General features: G+C 43.0%; 1 protein-coding gene across 1 annotated transcript in view; it reads right to left on the bottom strand.

The window, feature by feature from the left end:
- Window positions 1-438: 438 nt before the first annotated feature.
- The window catches only part of LOC141067687 (ATP-dependent 6-phosphofructokinase, liver type-like), a 46,300-nt gene continuing 28,199 nt past the window's right edge, over window positions 439-18,539 (bottom strand). The window contains exons 5-8 of the mRNA XM_073558075.1: window positions 17,195-17,360; window positions 5,435-5,479; window positions 4,635-4,743; window positions 439-579 (exon numbers count right to left, since the gene is read on the bottom strand). Of these exons, the coding sequence (XP_073414176.1) occupies window positions 454-579; window positions 4,635-4,743; window positions 5,435-5,479; window positions 17,195-17,360 (446 nt within the window). The 3' untranslated portion in view covers window positions 439-453. The remainder of the gene's footprint in view (window positions 580-4,634; window positions 4,744-5,434; window positions 5,480-17,194; window positions 17,361-18,539) is intronic.

Raw genomic sequence — 18,539 nt, forward strand, 5'->3', positions numbered from 1 at the left:
TCGCTGCACGGTGGACCCCAGGCTGCGAATGCACCTCATTAACATCTATATTATTTGGTGCATTCCGCCAGCCTAACACCATCTTGATATTTCCAGAATGTCTTTTGGACATGTGTGTGCTTATACAGTAACTGCGCTTTGCCTAACAGTACTAATGGTACAGGGAAGTATAAACGCTCCAACCAGTAGTTTATATGGATTACAGCATCTGTGATGGGTGCCAACGCCACAAATAGGCTTCCACAGGCATAACAGCAAATGACAAGAGTGACAAGGCCAATGGCGAATACACAATATCACAAGTCACTGTATTTCACCAGATCGGCATTACAAAGTTCATCATCGTTAGCACAATCTACATTCGCGTTACCGCAATCACTTGTGGAGTTACTTACAACTGCACAGCAGTAATACGTACATGTACGCCGCCCAGCTACATTTCTGTCCTTAGACCTACAAAAGGAAGCAGATTAGACAACATACCTCTTTCACATACTGAGAAGTAATTGGTTCCCCTTTACAGTTAATGGCTCCTTCAGCGATTATAATGATGTTTAGTCTTGAACCTCGACTACGAGACTGTACAAAGAAAAAAAACAAATAAAACATCCAGATTTATTTGACCAATGGACAAATGTTTAGCGCTCTAAAAACTTGTAAGCTAAAGCTTAGCACTGTACACATCAGGCTACGGAAAAACGGAACTTAGCCACGAGTATAAAACATGTAATTTGTAGGCTTTTTGCTGTTCAACCCTATATTTTGGGGCCAACTATTGCCCAACTAAGTTATTACTGCCCCTAGACATCTTCCACTCAGAACTGAAGGACGGTTCCAACGGCGCACAAAGCGTACTATGGGCGAGTTCACAAGTAACTTGGGTGGGAAACCACATCATTCTGCCAAGGATTTGTGCAAAGAGTGTTCAGTTAGATCTCACACAATTCTGGAGATCAGGGGGACACAGACAGTAAAGAACCCCTTTTATTCCATAACTCAGTACCCAATTATCCCTCTCCTACTATTAACTATTTGTGGGCCATGCAGTATATTCGCTCTTGCCCTTATGGGCAATCTGACAGTCAGAAACTGCTTTGAAGACGGCAGTCACCCCACTAATCTATTGGCATCTGTAGCTCCACAGGCAGCACCAATGATATTTCCGCCTCTGATGGAGATATTTGAGCATTATCATTACAATATTCCACAACTGTTCCCACAATGAGCTTTTGGTGCATTTTTAACAATGCGTGCTTTTGCTGGATCAAAAATGTAACATATTACGTTCCAGCAAAGTGGATGGGATTTATAGCAATCTCCTGTCCACTGTACTTTTTCCCTCTGGGTAAACTGACCTGCGGTACGTGTTTCAAATCTGCAACTTGTCAATTTCTCTTGAGGGTATGTGGAGTTTTATGTGCACATTTTCCCCATAGACTAACATTAAATGCGGAAAATCCACAGGTAAAATAGGCACATGCATTTCCCAAGGCGGAAACGCATCAAAAAAGCATAGATGTCAGAGGGATATCTGTGGAGAGATTCCGTACTGCTGATAGTATAAAGACATCAATCCAGAAGTTATTTGAAGAATAGTGCTTTATTCAATGTGTTTCAAAAAGACTCAGGATCGACGGAGAGCTATTTGACTCTTGAGAACAGATTTTCCTATAATAGTTTGTGGACTCCATATACAGAGCCCCTAAGTGCCAGAAGAACAAAACTCTCAAGTGACCCTATTTTGGAAATTACACCCCTTTGGGAAATTATCTACAGGTGTAGGGATGATTTTGACTCCATCGATGTCTTTCCAGAAACAAACAGCAATAGATATTGCGGTGTGAAAATTGCAAATTTGACGTTGTAGTGCCCATACATCGTACTGCCCAGTATTTTGTGCCCAACTCATGCTTCTGGACACATGCACTCGTAAATTAGGCGGACTCCCATCACTACAGAAATGCCAAACATGTGGGCTCTAAATGTGGTTTAAGTATACTGGGGCTCATAAGAGAGGGGGCATTTGGATTTGGGAGCACAGAGATTATTGAATTTATTTTGGGGGGTGAGGAGCAATTTCGCTTTTCCAGAGGCTTTGTACTACCAGTAACGTGAAAGCCCCCTATATTTCCATCAACAGGTAAAGGACCTGAGTGTGGACTTGCTTTTTTGTGGATTGAGTTTAAGCTTGGACCACATTTAGCCGGCGCTCTATGCTGAGCACTTACATCGAGGTTTCCAATTAAATCTCCGAATTACGTGATTTAGATGAAACCCCCGACGGATGCAATCACTATAACAAGGCAGAAGAGTTACTCTGGACTCAGTCTGGTCTCTGTTCAGCGATTAATTTATTTTCAGAGGTGCAAAAAACTGTGGCGAACCATGCTTTTAACTGCATGCCCCAAAAGAAGGACATCGCCGAATCACAGGTCAGATAGCATCCGAAGAGCCTCCATCTGCCTCATTATAGGAAATCCATGTATATCAGACATTTACACAGAAACCCCGGTGTAAGCACTCAGCGTAGAGCGCAGGATAATGTGAGCCAAGCCTTACTGCGATGTTTGGGAGGCAGAATTAACAAAATCAACAGAAAGTAAAAAAAATGGTTTTATTTATTTTTCATGCAGTTTCTTGTGCAGTAGAAGCGATTGTACAACTTTCTTCTTCGGGTCAGTGCAATTACAGAGATACCAGATTTATGTCTTGTTTTTATGTTTTGCTGCTTTTATATAATAAAACTATTTTATAAAAAAAAATTTTTGCATTCCTACTGTATGTTCTGAGGGCTATTGCTTTATTATTTCTCTGCTGACAGAGCTGTACAGAGGCTTGTTTTCTGTGGGAAAGGACGTTGTTTTCAACTGCACCATTTTTATTTACATTCAACTTTTTTATCGCGTTTTATTTCACTTTTTGTTTGGCAGTATGGTAAAAAGCATAGTTTGACAATTTTTTTAATGGTTCTTAATGAAAGGGTTAACTAGTGGGTCAGTTTTATAGATTGGGTCGTTCTGGATGCGGCGATACCAAATATGTGTACTTTGTTTATTTTTGTTTTTATAATAAATATGTATTTATTGGTATAATTTTTATCTTTTTTGTGCTTTATTTTGTCTTTATATACTTTTACAATTTTTAAAAAGTTTATTTACTTTTCCCAAGGATGGGACATCAACTTTCCATCGACTGATCGCTGGTCTAACACTTTGCATTGCAGAGCATGAGACCAGTCTCTGACACACAGGCAGGAGGCATGTCAGCTTGTGCTCTGAGCAGAAGCTTACAGGCCACTGTACCTGGGTGACCCCGCAGCCAACTTTTGGCTCAGGGTCGCCATGGAGACCATAAGCACAATGCAATCGCATTGTGTTGATCGGAGCAGAGAGGGAGCGCCCTCCCTCTGCTATGACGATTGAAAGTGGCATCAGAGGGGTTAAATGCCCACGATCGGCGCTAGTACTTATTGTGGGTGTTTGTGCAGGGTGTCAGCTATTATATATATATATATATATATATATATATATATATATATATATATATATATCTCTCTGACTCACGCTGATTATCACGCCGGATCTGCAAGTCAGTTTGTGGGAACGCTTCTCCCTCAACGCTGTACAGGTACGGCGGATGTCGTGACGGTGTTACTGCTTACAGTAAAGTCAATCAATGTACGGTACTAGTTAAAAGGGGTTGTCCGGCAAAAATAAAACTGCGCCTATGGGATGGATTACGCAACAAAAATAACGGTCACGATCACCTAACCAGCACTTACCTGATCATTAAGCTTTCTAATATTTCCTGTCTTACATATTTAATAGATCTATATGTCTATGTGCATCATTAATTGCACTCGCATGTATAACGTGGAGATAATCTGTGTATATAACATTTTTGAGTTCCGAGATCTATCTACTTTATTTACATAACCCACAGTACCGCCTGTCAGTGATGGGCAGTCTTGGTGGTCCGGATATAGTGTCCTAGATCCTTTTAAACAGGTTTTTTAGGTGTAATTTTAAAGGAATTTAATAAACACTGTTTTAAGGTTATGAATGTTCACTTTTTGATGTAGCAAAACACAATACAAGCTGTGTTGAGCGCCTGTCATTTCTTAGTTAGGAAAACCGTGGAATGTTATTTCTCCTGCATCTCTTACCATTAACACTCCAAAATTTTACAGTGGAGGGTAAACTAGGTTAATAAAGGTAATCTTATAAAATGTAGGAAACGTTGGACAATAAAGGGAATCTGTGGTTGAACATGAAGGCTGAGATTTGTAAAATTCAGTATATCCCGAAATGTAAAAGCCCCTTCATATGGTGATAGAAGCAGTCATGGGGACAGTCGTCATCAGGACTGATCGCCACCTCTGTATGCACCCTTATGCAGGGAGGGCTATCTATCACAGGTTAGGACCATTCCTTTAAGCCTAGAATGACCTGGGCAGTTATAGGTTTATGGGAAAATCTATATAATAATCCATTCAGCTACTCCGGCTCGATAATACCAAACATCTAAAGTGCACCATCTTGTTGAGCCGAAAGGGTCGCTTTACTTTGACCATGACATGCAAATCCCACATTTCTCAATAGCGTCCCTAAATCTCCATTATGTCTGATACTTGCCTCTCCAAGTCTTGCACACATGAGATCTTCCCAGCCCTCTTCAGGAGGACACTCTGGAATAAAAAGCCAGTCAGCGCCAGAAGCCAAAGCGGACACCAACGCTAAATACCTATAAAAAGAAAATACGGCAAATATTTAAATTACTAGTCAATAACTTGTCAAGAATTATTGTTTCTTCTATTTAAAAAAAACAACAACAACAACTATGGCTCTGGTTCACCAAGATCAGTCACGATGAGGGAGCGGAGTGGATTCTGAGGCTCCTGATCATTAAAAGGTCTCCTAATGAATCAGGCGAGGCACGAAATGGTGTGCGACTCAACAAACCTTCTCCGGCAGAAAGTCTGGAGTAAAAGCTTTGATGAATCAAGGACACTTTTACAAAAAAAAAAACAACATTATAATGTACAAAGATAACGCAATAAAGCTTATGCAATATTTATATTGCACTGTTACATAAAGGCAATGCCAGAATTGCCATTTTCTTGTCTACCCCATCTCCTAAGCACATGGAATAAGAAGTGTTTAAAGTTGTATGTTTTCAAAAAACTAGGTAGGATTGCTACCTCCAATAGGTGGCACTAGAGTTCAAGTCCTCTTCCTCTCTGAAGAGACAATTTTCAAAAAACTAAAGACTCTCTATTTTGTGGGTTAAGGAGCTATAAAAGTTTATTACCCCAAAACACACAGATCAGATGTTCACATGGTATTAAGTAAATATAATAAAATTAGGTCCAAATAGGCACAATAGTCAGTATAGTGAGATGTCACAGAACAAAGTGTACAAGTGAGGTCATTACCCGCAATGTCTTCCCATAACTTCCAGCACAAATGTCCTCTGGTGGCTAAAATGAGAAAACCACAACGTCCTTTCATTAAATGGTGAACATATCACTAGGGGCATGAAAAGCAGAGCGGTTAGAAGAGCACAACGAGTGATATCTCTGATAGAGGTGGTCGGTAACTTTATGGCTAATAACCAATGGATGTAGGAGGTGAACACAACTTACTCACTAATATATATATATATATATTTTTTTTTTTTAAAGGGGTTGTCCGGTCACAATAAAATGGAGATCTATTTGTAGAATAGGTCATCAATATGAGTTCCATGGGGCAGACACCCAGAACCCCACTGAGCTGCTGGTTCCCCTGGATGTATACACATGTGATGGAGAGCTGCACAGCTCCATTCATTGTGTAGCAGCTGCTGCTGGGTACTGAAGAACAACTCCTACAAAAATCAATGGTGAGTGCTGTATAATCCTGCGCATCCACCACATCATACAGATATGCTATAGATTGCATGGGCATAACAGACCACTTATAGCCCATATACAAGTATGCTGGATAAGCCATTACATAATAAGACTCATAGCCAATATCATAAATGCAGCAGCTATTACTGGGGAGCCACACCAGCACTTTTCACAAGACTTAGGCTGGTTTCACATTAGCGCTTTTTAAGCGCACGCACGGCCGGGGGTAGCTCCGCCCCCGAGCCGGCTCTCTGCCCGGCGTGCCCGCCCCTTGCTTGTAGCGCCGCCTCCTAGCGCACAGCGGCGCCTGCGATCGGCGCACCCTATCTTTAGCATAGGGTGCGCAGATCGTGCGCAGGCCGTGCGCTAGTTGCGCTTTGACCTGCGCTGCGCACTTTTGACGGTGCGCCGTGCGCGCCAAAAATCGAACTTTTCGGATTTTGGCGCGCACGACGCACCGTCAAAAGTGCGCAGCGCAGGTCAAAGCGCAACTAGCGCACGGCCTGCGCACGATCTGCGCACCCTATGCTAAAGATAGGGTGCGCCGATCGCAGGCGCCGCTGTGCGCTAGGAGGCGGCGCTACAAGCAAGGGGCGGGCACGCCGGGCAGAGAGCCGGCTCGGGGGCGGAGCTACCCCCGGCCGTGCGTGCGCTTAAAAAGCGCTAATGTGAAACCAGCCTTATTATGGCCACTTTATATCCAATAGTCACCTAGGTGAGTGCTACACAATACTATGTAATAGCGGCTGACAGAACTGTGGTTCCTATATGAATAATGTAGTCTTTCTAATTCGGTGCATGGCTTACTACAGTAGTGCTGTTGGGCATAGGACAATAATTGTATTTGTAATTCAGGGTCCACAATGTTCATACTAAGGCCTGTTTCACACTTCCGTTTTTGACCATCAGTCAAAATCCGCCGTTTTGCAAAAAAAAACGGATCCGCCATTTTTTTTTGACAGATCCATTTTTTTCCCCATTGATTTGCATTACCGGCGGATCTTGACGGATGGCCATCCGTTGGATCCGTTTTTTTGCAGATCCGTCAATTTTTTTTCGTCCGCCGACATGCCTGGAAGGACCATGCAACTTTTTTTTGCTGCAGGATCCGCATTTTATAGTGCGCATGCCCTGAGGAATGAAGTCAGCCGGAAATTTAACCATGAAATCATTTCTGGCGGACAGAAAATATATTCTCTCCCTCTCCCTCCCTCCCGGGCTGCGGTTCCTTTAAAATTCTTCATTCATCGGATCCGTCAAAAAAAACGGTCCGGTGGCATCCATTCACATCAGTTACCAACGGATCCGCTTTCCGCCATTTTGGCGGATTTTAACTGACACAAAAAAACTGAAGTGTGAAACAGGCCTTAGTGATCCTTGATACTACACTTCCATTGTCTTAACAGCACGCAACTAAACCAGGGATAACTTAGCGTGGGGCATGTAGGTGGACTCTACATTGCACCTAATTCTACATGACTGATACAATGAGATGTAGATGTGCAGCTCATCAATGGCCTAGTATATCGGGTACAGTCCATGTAAATAAGGCTCTATCATAGATCTTGTATTGAATGAAATTATCAGCTTCCATTCATTACGTTATGTGGATAGAGAACTGCGCTAAGACGGTAAATTATGTGAATTAGAGAATGGAGTAAAAGAAGGGCACCCATTACTTTTTTATACATTAAATCTGTATATGTGTATTTAATGTAGTGTATACTATACTCACCTACCGCCGCCGTCCTCTCCGGGATCTAGCTCCGCTCTGCTCCTCTTCTCAGTGACGTCACCACTCTTCACTCTCTGGGTCACGATGCCGTATGCCTGAGCCGGAAGCCTCTATTACAATGTGACTTATGTAGTCTCACTTTTACACTCCATAGACTTACATTGGAAAAGTCACTTCTAGGTCCCGCAAAGTTCAGTATGACCCACAGTGTCTGTAGATGGGTGACACCACCTAGAAGAGGAGAACGGTGCTGGATCCTGCAGAGGGGCGGGAGGCGAGTATATTAATACCCTCACTACAAACATAATGACTACAAAAAAAAAATTTAATGTGAGTGATTAATAAACTAGATGTTATTCATTTGTCTTGTTCTTTAGTGGCAGCATTGCTTTTAGAAATAGAACAGGGTATTTATTAACTGGTGATGAAGGTTGCAGTATCAGTGTCTTTGTGGTGTACAGATGCCCCACTGATGATATGACTTTGTGTATTGTTTTGTTGCTTTGGTTTTTTATTATGAACAGTTAAATGTTGTGAAATTCATATAATTTTCAGTGATTTCCTAATAATCCTAGTGACTCTTAACACAGACTAATGTAAGAGTAGAACTTGGCACTCAGATGTGAAAACAGTAGGTATTTATTTGTATTTGAGACAAGAGAAAGCTGGGAGTAACATCATCTTACCCTGTGGAGGAGGACAGTGACATGCACAAACTGAATGGTTGGGACCCCAACGCGCGTTTCGCAAGATTTTTACCTTTGCTTTCTCGAAGGGCACACGCGCGTAGGGGTCCAAACCATCCAGTTTGGGCACAGCATTGTCCTCCTCCACAGAGCAAGATGATTTTAGTCCCGGCTTTGAGTATTTATCTCTAAAAGATAGCGCTGCGGTCAGCTTACTGATACAAATGGTATTTCCATGATCTAAACTAAGTACTTGGCACTTTACTGATATGCGGACCTACGCTACCTATACCTAAACCTGTATGCATGTTCGCCTACACAGCGAACAATCCCTATGGGAAACATTTGGATTATTGTGCATATAAAAAACAATATTGCTGTTACCCTTTTGATAATTAAATAAAAGTTTAACTTTTTTAAACCCATTACTCCCTTTTCTCTTGTCTCAAATGCTATGCTTTGGAGTGGTTTCATATATGGGACTGCTCAGCACCTATTTGGTGCATGTTCCCATTAATATTATGTCTGGGTTTTTTTATTCTAAGATATTTATTTGTGCAAGCAATCCAAAATATCAGACATTTCGGTCCTAAAAATGGAAGGAGTTATGACGTTTACCTAGATTGGTTAATATTCCTATAATAATAAATCTGCAGAAACCCTTCATACATACTGCACATCATGCATGTCAATGACATTGTTCTATGCTCTATAGATAATAGGTAATGTTACTTTTGAACTTTGTTCTGTTTTAAAGCTATAAACCATATGTATACCTCCCCGATAAGAAGGAAATACTAACCATTTTCCCACTAGACTGCAAAGGAAGTGATTTTTTTTCCCCCATTTTTAATGTGACCGTCATCAGAAAATTAAATCTTGTTTAAATCAGGTTTTTATTTAAAATCTTTCTTTTTGTTAACAGTTTTCCATATGTGTTTTAAACAAAAATTCAGAAGTGGGTAAAATTACACAGTGAGGTGACATAAATATGCAGAAATCACATTGGATCCACCATTTACATTAGTAGATGTCACGGCTCACCTCATCCGCCTGCCTTCACAGTGATCTTTGCCCACATCGGAGCATGCCAATTTCATACCTTGATGCAAGAGAGTAAGACTGTATATTGCTGATGATGACCATGTGACTGCTGAAAAAGACACAGTGTGTGCAAAGAACCTTGGAAATGTCTCAAATTGTTTGTATACACTTAGGTAGGAAGGAAGGATCATCCCCGCGCTGCCGCAAGAAGAATTCCAAAAATTGCAGGGGTTTCAACGTGGTTTATTCTACGCATTTCAGGGTTCAGGCGACCCCTTCATCAGGACATGCCACAAATATTGTACGGTAAAATATTTGTGGAATGTCCTGATGAAGGGGTCGCCTGAACCCTGAAACGTGTAGAATAAGCCACGTTGACTTATGAATGAGTCACCGAAGGAGGAAAATACAAAAATACAAGCTAAGTCCAGAGAACCGGAGAGGTTGGTAGCTATCGGATTGCAGACCCCTGATCCTATCCACAACAACTAACAGTAGCCGTGGGGGGTTCCTACGATGCCCTAGACCCCTCGATCACAGCCGGAGAACTAAATAGGCCTAAAGAAAGAAAGGGGAAATCTAAACTGCCTCAGAGCAGACCCCAAAGCAATAGGCAGCCCCCAACATATAATGACGGTGAAGCAAGATGAAAACACTAACACAGGTAGAAAGATAGGTTGAGCAAACGATGGGGCCCAAGCTAACTAAAAAGGACAGGATAGAAAAGCTGCTGTCTGCAATCCGTAAAAAACCCTACCAAAAAATGTCCCAACCATCTGATAGGAAAAACAGGCCCTGAAGTCGCTAGGACTTCAAAAATGACTATATCAGCACTCAGGTAAATTCTGAAGACAAAGCAAAGAGACAAACTGATCAGAGACAAAAATGGAACTCAGCACATCCCCGACTGGGGATGGCTGAACTCCAAAAAACAAGGTAAACAAAACCAAACTAATAAGTTCAATAGCAGAGCAAAAACTTATCTTTGGGAAGCAGGAATCAGACTGGTCTCCAAGAATCCAGCAGAGAAATCACCAGCGACTCAGAAGGGCGTCGGCTGCCTTATATCCAGTCAGAAGTTCCTGTTACCCAGTCATCATCTACCAGCTCAGGTGTTTGGTAATCAGCCTCACTACTTTCCTTCACCAGAAGAGGGAGTTCATCAGACATCGACAGTGAAGGGGAAAATGAACTCAACAGTTGACTCTACAATTTTTGGAATTCTTGCGGCAGCGCGGGGATGATCCTTCCTTTCTACCTAAGTGTATGCTTCAACCAGGTCCTGCACTGACCTGTGGATCTGCAGCAGCCGCCATTAATATATGTCTTTCCTTCACTCTTACCAGGTGAGTAGTTCTCTTGGTGGGCAACTCTGTGTAACGTTTGATAAGACCCTATTTGCGCTATTGTGTCTCCCTCTTTTCTCTGACTCAAATTGTTTGTGCAACTCCAAGTGGGTTACGCCAGTCCAGGCCAGCTCCAACAAAGTGTCCAGGGCTGAGGCTGAATGGGATGTGGTGTTAGTTATACCAAAAATGTACACGAGTTCCTGACAGGGGTGACATTTCTGGTCAAGTCCTACAGCAGTTGTAAAATGCACCAAATGTATTAAGGGGCTCACGCCTGAATAGATGACTTAAAGGGGTTGTCCGGGCTTTTCACATAATCTCAGTACATATCTGGGCTGCAGAATTATGACAATAAGTAATTTACTTTCTGTCACTAGTTTGCACGGTTTTCTAGATATTCTGAACAGAACGTCCAAGGGGGGGGTGTTAAGGCATTGAAATGAGAACTAGTCGTAACCTCCTACTCTACTCCAAACATGCCCTCTATAGCAACAACCCCACCCTCCATAGCTACAGGCCCTCCCCGACCACATGAAGAAGCCCTCATCACACAGTAACAAATCCTCCCCCTCTAGCAGCCTCACTGCAGAGAGCAGCTGCTCCTCCCCCAGACATAGCTGAACAGTGATCTATGGAAAGTGAAACTAGTGAGGAGGAGGGAAAATCGTCCTGTATTCTGAGACAGGCTGCTCCCATCAGTATTTGTGTCATTAGAGACACAGTGCTCACACATACACTGCACCAAATCTGCTGCTGTGTGAAGACATCAGTGACACAGAGCTGTCTCATTCACACAGCAGAGGCTTTGTCACACAACAGATTACATCAGTGACTGCCATCCCCTGTGCAGATTAGAAGCTGCAGACCCCCATCACTGGCCATCACACAGTCTGTTCTCACTGCTGCCAGCAGCCTGGGACAGTGAGGGAAGGAATTACTGATAATGAGTTATGTATTGTAATCATGGAGTGGCCCAGAATACAGGATGATTTTCCCTCCTCACTACTTTCACTTTCCATAGATCAGTGTTCAACATGTGTCTGGGGGGGGGGGGGGGGAGCAGCTGCTCTCTGCAGTGAGGCTGCTAGAGAGGGAGGATTCGTTACTGTGTGATGAGGGCTTCTTCATGTGGACAGGGAGGGCCTGTGGCTATGGTGGGTGGGGTTGTTGCTATAGAGGGCATGTTTGGAGTAGAGTAGGAGGTTACGACTAGTTCTCATTTCAATGCCATAACACCCCCCCTTGGACGTTCTGTTCAGAATATCTAGAAAACTGTGCAAACTAGTGACAGAAAGTAAATTACTTATTGTCATAATTCTGCAGCCCAGATATGTGCTGAGATTATGTGAAAAGCCCGGACAACCCCTTTAAGCAAATCCTACTCCAATGCAGTCTTCATTGTGACACATACAAAATGCTAGTCTAAATTAATTGGGCCCTCTGACTAATATAAGGTCTTGTGACCAATCTAAATTTTTTTTTTTTTTTTTTTTAAAGGAAGTCTAAGGGGTGGGGTTTTTGTTTTCTCACTACAGATTTTTTTTTTTTTCCCATATTGCAAAATGAACCCGTCAGGTCTGATAACGCTATTAATCTGCAGATATAGAGGTAATACATAGGGCAGAGATGCCAACCGGTAGCTCGGGAGCCACATGTGACTCGCAGCCTAAAAAATTGTGGCTCGCAGCAGTCTGCCAGCTTGGCTCCAGTTCTATCAAACAGAAATGAGGAGCACATCTCAAAATGGTGCATTTTGTGAGTAGCCCTGCACAGAAGAGCAGACATGAATGCACATATGAGATAATTCAAGTATGGTATGCTGGAGACAGAAACAATACGTGTTAGAGGAGGTGCTTGAAGCTGGATGTAACACTGTGTTGGGAGAATACTGAATGAGGTACTGTAAGAACCCTTAGATCTTGATATTGTGCTTCGGGGGGGGATTTCTGTGGAAAACCTTTGGTTGCCATTATACCCATAATAGGCCATTTGGTTGCAACTACTGGATGGGCAGGGCTGGATGTGGCGGGCGAGCCCTCTCGCAGAGGCTGGATGTGGCGGGCGAGCCCTCTCGCAGAGGCTGGATGTGGCGGGCGAGCCCTCTCGCAGAGGCTGGATGTGGAGGGCGAGCCCTCTCGCAGAGGCTGGATGTGGAGGGCGAGCCCTCTCGCAGAGGCTCGATGTGGAGGGCAAGCTGTCAAGACACCGGGGGTCAGTGGATGCTCCCGTCCGCTGGCCCAAGACCGTGTGGACCAAGGTTCATCCGACTGAACGCCCACTCTCTTTTTACCGTGGGCATAGTATTACTCAGATAACACAGAGAGAGGGTAAAACAGTGTGGCAATACTTTATTGAACTACATAACGGATGATAACACAAAGATTGTAATTTGCACTGAGGTCTCACATGGATTATAGCAGCTGCAACTTCTGGACTTCCAGGGCCGGCAACCCCACCAGTGGCACCCCGCTTTTAACGGGACACCACAGAGAGGAGATAACGACAAGTGTTATGATTGGGTCACCGAGGAGGAGAGCAAGACCAAGCTAAGCCACATAAAACCAGAGAGGTTGGTAACTAAGCGGATTGCAGACCCCTGATCCTATCCACACAACTAGCAGTAGCTGTCATGTACTCATTTTCTGCTCCACCAGTTGAGAGTTCCCCTTCCGTTCTCCCTCTGGTGGTGACAGGAGGTAGTGCGGTTTGTTTAAGTGGTAGTAATCTGCCACCTGATGAGGAAGATAACGATTGGATCTCTGGAGTAGCAGACTGGATATAAGACAGTCGACGCCCTATCCGGGTGCTGCTGATTCAGTCTGCTTCTCGGGTCCAGGACTTCAGCTCTCTTCCAGTCTTCTCAAGTTAAGTTTGTTTTTTGCTAATTTTCACACTTGTGCTTGTTGGTCAATTCAGTTTTTTGTGTAATCAGCTTGCCCCTGCTGGGGCTATGCTGAAATTCCACTCCTATTGATCAGTATTTGACAATCTGCTTTTTGTCCCTTATTAGATTGGCCTCTTTTTTGCTCTGTCTCAGAATATTTCAGAGTGCTGATATAGGTTCAGAAGTCTAGTGACTTCACGGTTAATTTTGCTATCAGAAGTGTTGGACAATATTTTAGTAGGGTTTTTTTTTGGCAGATTGCAGACAGTGTCTTTCCTTTCCTGTCCTTTTTAGTTAGCTGGGCCCCATCGTTTGCTCAGCCTATTTTCCTGCCTTTGTTTGTATTTTCATCTTGTTTCACCGTCAATACATGTGGGGGCTGTCTTTCCTTTGGGGTCTGCTCTGGGGCAGTTAGTTTTCCTCTTTTCCTGCTATAGGCTTATGTAGTTCTCCGGTTGTGACGAGGCGTCTAGGACCAACGTAGGAACGCTCCACGACTGCTGCTAGTTGTGCGGGTAAGATCAGGGATCTGCAATCTGCATAGTTACCAACTTCTCTGGTTTTCTGAGACTTAGCTTGATGTCTTTTTTTCCTCCTCGGTTTCCCATTCATAACAAGTAGCCGTGGAGTGTACCTAAGATGATCCTAGATGCCTCGACACAGCCGGAGAGCTAAATAAGCCTAAATAAATAAGCCTAAAGCAAGAAAGGGGAAAATCTAAACTGCCCCAGAGCAGACCCCAAAGGAATAGATAGCCCCCAAAAATCACCAACAGGGATAAAGGGAGTCGGCTGTCTTAAATCCAGTTAGAAACTCCAGATCTCCGATCGTCCTCCTCATTATCAGGTGGAAAGCCTCTGTTAATCAGATCAGCTCCATTACCTCCAGAGGGAGCCCAGAAAGAGAACTCACGACCCCTCTGTCAATACAACCAGCTCCACTACCTTCACTAGTAACCAGAGGTAGGCCAGAAAGCAAATTCACAACAGACAAGCTTAGGAAGCTGATAGTCCATTGAGGCACGAGGCCAGGTGACTGGATGCCTCCATGGGGCTCAGGTGACCAGTGGGTCCAAATCTTGGCCTCCCCAAATGTATTCATGGGTTCAGTAATAGTTAATGGAGCATATCTGTATCCTTTCAGCTGGTCCCATAGTCCGCCTAAGCTGACATCCTGTAGAATTTTAAATCTGTGTCCCGCTTGTGGAGACATGTTGTCCTATTAGAATGTTCCTTTATGGAGTTCTAGTGTACTAGTGGTTGTTCTGTCAAGTCTCTTATAACAGAGGCATACCCCCTTATATTAGTTCATAACTTCTGTCCTTCAAGCCATCATCCAGAGGTCAAGGGGAAGCGCACTACCCCCAGAGTGGGGCGCAGCGGGTGAGCCGCCCCTAGAGCGGGGCGCAGCGGGTGAGCTTATCTCAGAGCTAGGTGCGGCGCGCAAGCTTCTCTCAGAGCTGGGGTGGTGAATGTAATTGCTCCGAGCACGCCTGCATGTCAAAGTCTGTGGCTCCCAGGTATAAATAAAATTCATTTTCTCCTGGGTGCTGCTCTTTCAGTACAGCAGGAGGACACCCTCATAAGGCCATTAATCAGCAGATCAGCCCTATATCTACAGGTTAATAGCATTATTGGACCTGACAGGTTCCCTTTAAACACACAAGATAAAAAAACGGAGTTCAACAACAGCCAATATTCTGAGGACGCTGCCTGTAAAAGGTTTTTTTTACATTACTAATACCAAGTTCAATTGTATTTAAAACAGCGGAAAATTGTATGTAGAGTGGTTTTGGTGAATAAAAATTAGCCCCAAAAAAAAAAAAAAAAAAAAGAGAGCTAAACATACCTATCACTTAGTCACCATACACACACCCAGCAGCATCATTTTAGTGGTGAGGACATACAGGGTAACTGAGCAGGACATGGCCAGGTGTATTGCTCTGGGTGCTTAGCGCTTAGAAAACTAGCATAAGACTGTGTGAACACACGATGCGTTTTTGGTGTGTTTTCTCTGAGCGGAATTGGCCCAAAAAACAGTGGGGAATCCTTATGCTAAAGTCAATGAAAATAATAAAGTGCTGTGCACATGATCAGCATTTTTCCTTTCCAGATTTGTGCTGCTTTTAAATCCGCAGCATAACATTTCTTTGTTCATTTTTGCCACATTTTTCAACCATTGACGTCAATTGAGCCAGTCATATACGCAGCAAAATGCAGGTATAAAAATGTTTGTGGATTTGCTGCGTTATTGCTCCTATATGTATTTTGGTCCTATATCAAACGTTTCCAGCGCAGTTATCTGTGTGAGAGAACGAGAAACACCAGCAGCTCTGATCAGTGGAAAAATCATTACCGCCAGTCAGAAAGCTGCGTGGTCACGCTGTCAGTTGACTATGACCTACTACTACTAATCCCATCAGGCTACACCTGCTGTCCCTGATAACAGCGAGAGCAGGCGCCGCTGATGGGCGTAGTCATCAGCCGGCGCCTGTGCTTAAAGTAAAGAAAAAAAAAAGTAAATTAAATATTGAAATAACCTGTAAAAGGAAAAAAATAATAAAACCAACATATCCCTCACCTATCTGCCGTAATCCATATTGTCCCACAACGATGTGGATCAGTTGTAGAGCAGTTACATCAGCTGATGTGACTACTCTACCAGACAGCCTGCTACACACGAACAGGAGTGTGTAGTTGTGTAGCACTCCGCTGCAGTGAGAAAGCTCACCGTAGTTCATCAGCTGATGAGCCCCGGAGATCTCACGTGGGCACCATCGCTGTGTGAGAAAATTCTCACGCAGCAGTGCAGTCAGCGAGTTCAACAGTGTCCAACCCGCAGCAATTACTGATCATGTGCACATACCCTAAGAATGGAGATAGCGCAAAAAAGGCAGATAGTAAATCTATGATGATGCGTTTACCATTGCTACATAAAAAACAGCAGATAATAATTTTTTGAGCCTGCGGGAAGAGGTTAGATGAAACTGCACAACCCCTTTAACGTCAGACTTCCACTCCACTGTATTAATAGAAAATATTAACAGAAAAAGAAAAATACCCAATACTACACTAAGGAGAGATTCTGATAACAGCATGTCCTCTTCTGATTTCTGGAGGGCACGCTATTGTCATTAAAGTGGTTATCCAACTTAATTGCTAAAAACAACTTGAAATGTTATTAAAAAGAAAAAAATCAATATATTATTCATAGTGACGTAATTTCCCCTGAGATTCAGCGCCAATGCTACGCTGGTCCTCCCGGCCCTTATTTATAAGTAATTGACTTCTGATTGCTGTAGTGTATAAGTGGCATCAGCAGCGATGTGGCAGACTACTGGTCCTCATGGCTTCCCCTGCAGAGTGGTGATGCCGGTAGTATGGTAGGTGACTGCTGTGGCTACTGATTAGCAGCACTGGTCACATAGCAGCTGCGTGTGAACAAATCTGCAGGACCATCAGAGAGTCAGCTCTAAATTTGCAGGGAAATTAAGAGGGAATAAATTACTATTAGTATGGTGGGCAATTGAACTACAAAAGTGAAGAATGGCAGCATTCTTGCAGAATGTGCAGGTAAATGCACCAATGTGAAGCCCTACCTTACCTCTGTGCAGTAGTAGTAATTGCATCAATAACCTCCATAATTCTGTGCAGAGCTGAATCAGTGCCGATTGTCATGTCAGTACCACAGAAGTCATTGTCGATGGAGCCCACCAGTCCAACAATATTCAAGTGAGAATATTTGGCAGCAACATCTTCAGCTATTTTTCCTGTAATACAATATGGTGCCAGTAAAGCATATGTGGCTCCAACAACAGCGTATATGGGGTTAGCAAAGGATAAGGTGCATGTCCACAGATAGTACACAGCGGAGTTTAAGAAATCTCATCCACACATACAGGAGAAAATAAGCAGCGATAGTTGCCCTGAGTGTTTGAAATTCACACTGTCAATTCATGCTGCAGGTTGTCACTGCAGATTTCTTGTGATGCAAAAAGTGAAGTCTGTGCAAAATTGAAGCATTTCTACAACAGAAAAAAAAATCTGCAGATCAATCCCATATGAATGGGCCCTAAGTAGTTAAACACACTTCAATTCATAATTAGGGTTGAGCAAATTTTTCAAAATTCGGTTCTGATAACGATCAGCGGCAAATATTGTTTTAGCAATATTTGTCGAATATAGCCGAACATCATTGGAGTCAATGGGAGTAGAAATGAACGAATATGTTCGGAACCGATCAAGCATAAATTTGGCATGAATACCGATATGGCACGAATATGGCAAATTCAGATTCGGGACCGATTCCAAACATATTTGCTCAACTCTCTTCATAATATACAAGGTCCCAAGTGAAACCAACAAGTGGATGACATGCCACAATCATCATGCATACCCATCATACGATCTTCAAAAAATATGAGAATTACAGATAGCACAGCCATCTCACATTGTACAGACTCTCCAGTCCTCCACAATATAACAGCTTCCATACACACATCATTCCGGATGCCAGACGCTAATAACCATAGACTTATTCTGCATTTTTAGGGTAGGTTTACGTGAGCATAATTTTAGTCCAAGTGTGGTCTGTAAAAAGAAACGGACCAATGTTATTCAGGGGGGCACAATTTGACCCCCACTGGCAAAAATTGCATGCGAGAAAAAAAAAAATAATCAAATAGCAGCATGTATTCATTTCCTCCTTTTGTTGGATGAGACAACAAAAAATAAAAGAAAAATTATATGTCATACGGAGCTACCATATATATAACATCCATTTTTTATGGACACATTGTAATCATTTAACAGAAAACTGTAAACGGTCCTTTAAATGATTTCTGCTACAGTAAACAAAATAAATAAGAAATGCCCTCGGATGACAAAGGAACAAAATTATCGTCCATGTTTTCTGGATGAAACTGAAGGATAGGTTATATGCTCATGTG

This window comes from Dendrobates tinctorius, unplaced genomic scaffold (assembly GCF_039654945.1).
Source record: "Dendrobates tinctorius isolate UK_male_01 unplaced genomic scaffold, ASM3965494v1 ptg000254l, whole genome shotgun sequence".
NCBI lineage: Eukaryota > Metazoa > Chordata > Amphibia > Anura > Dendrobatidae > Dendrobates > Dendrobates tinctorius.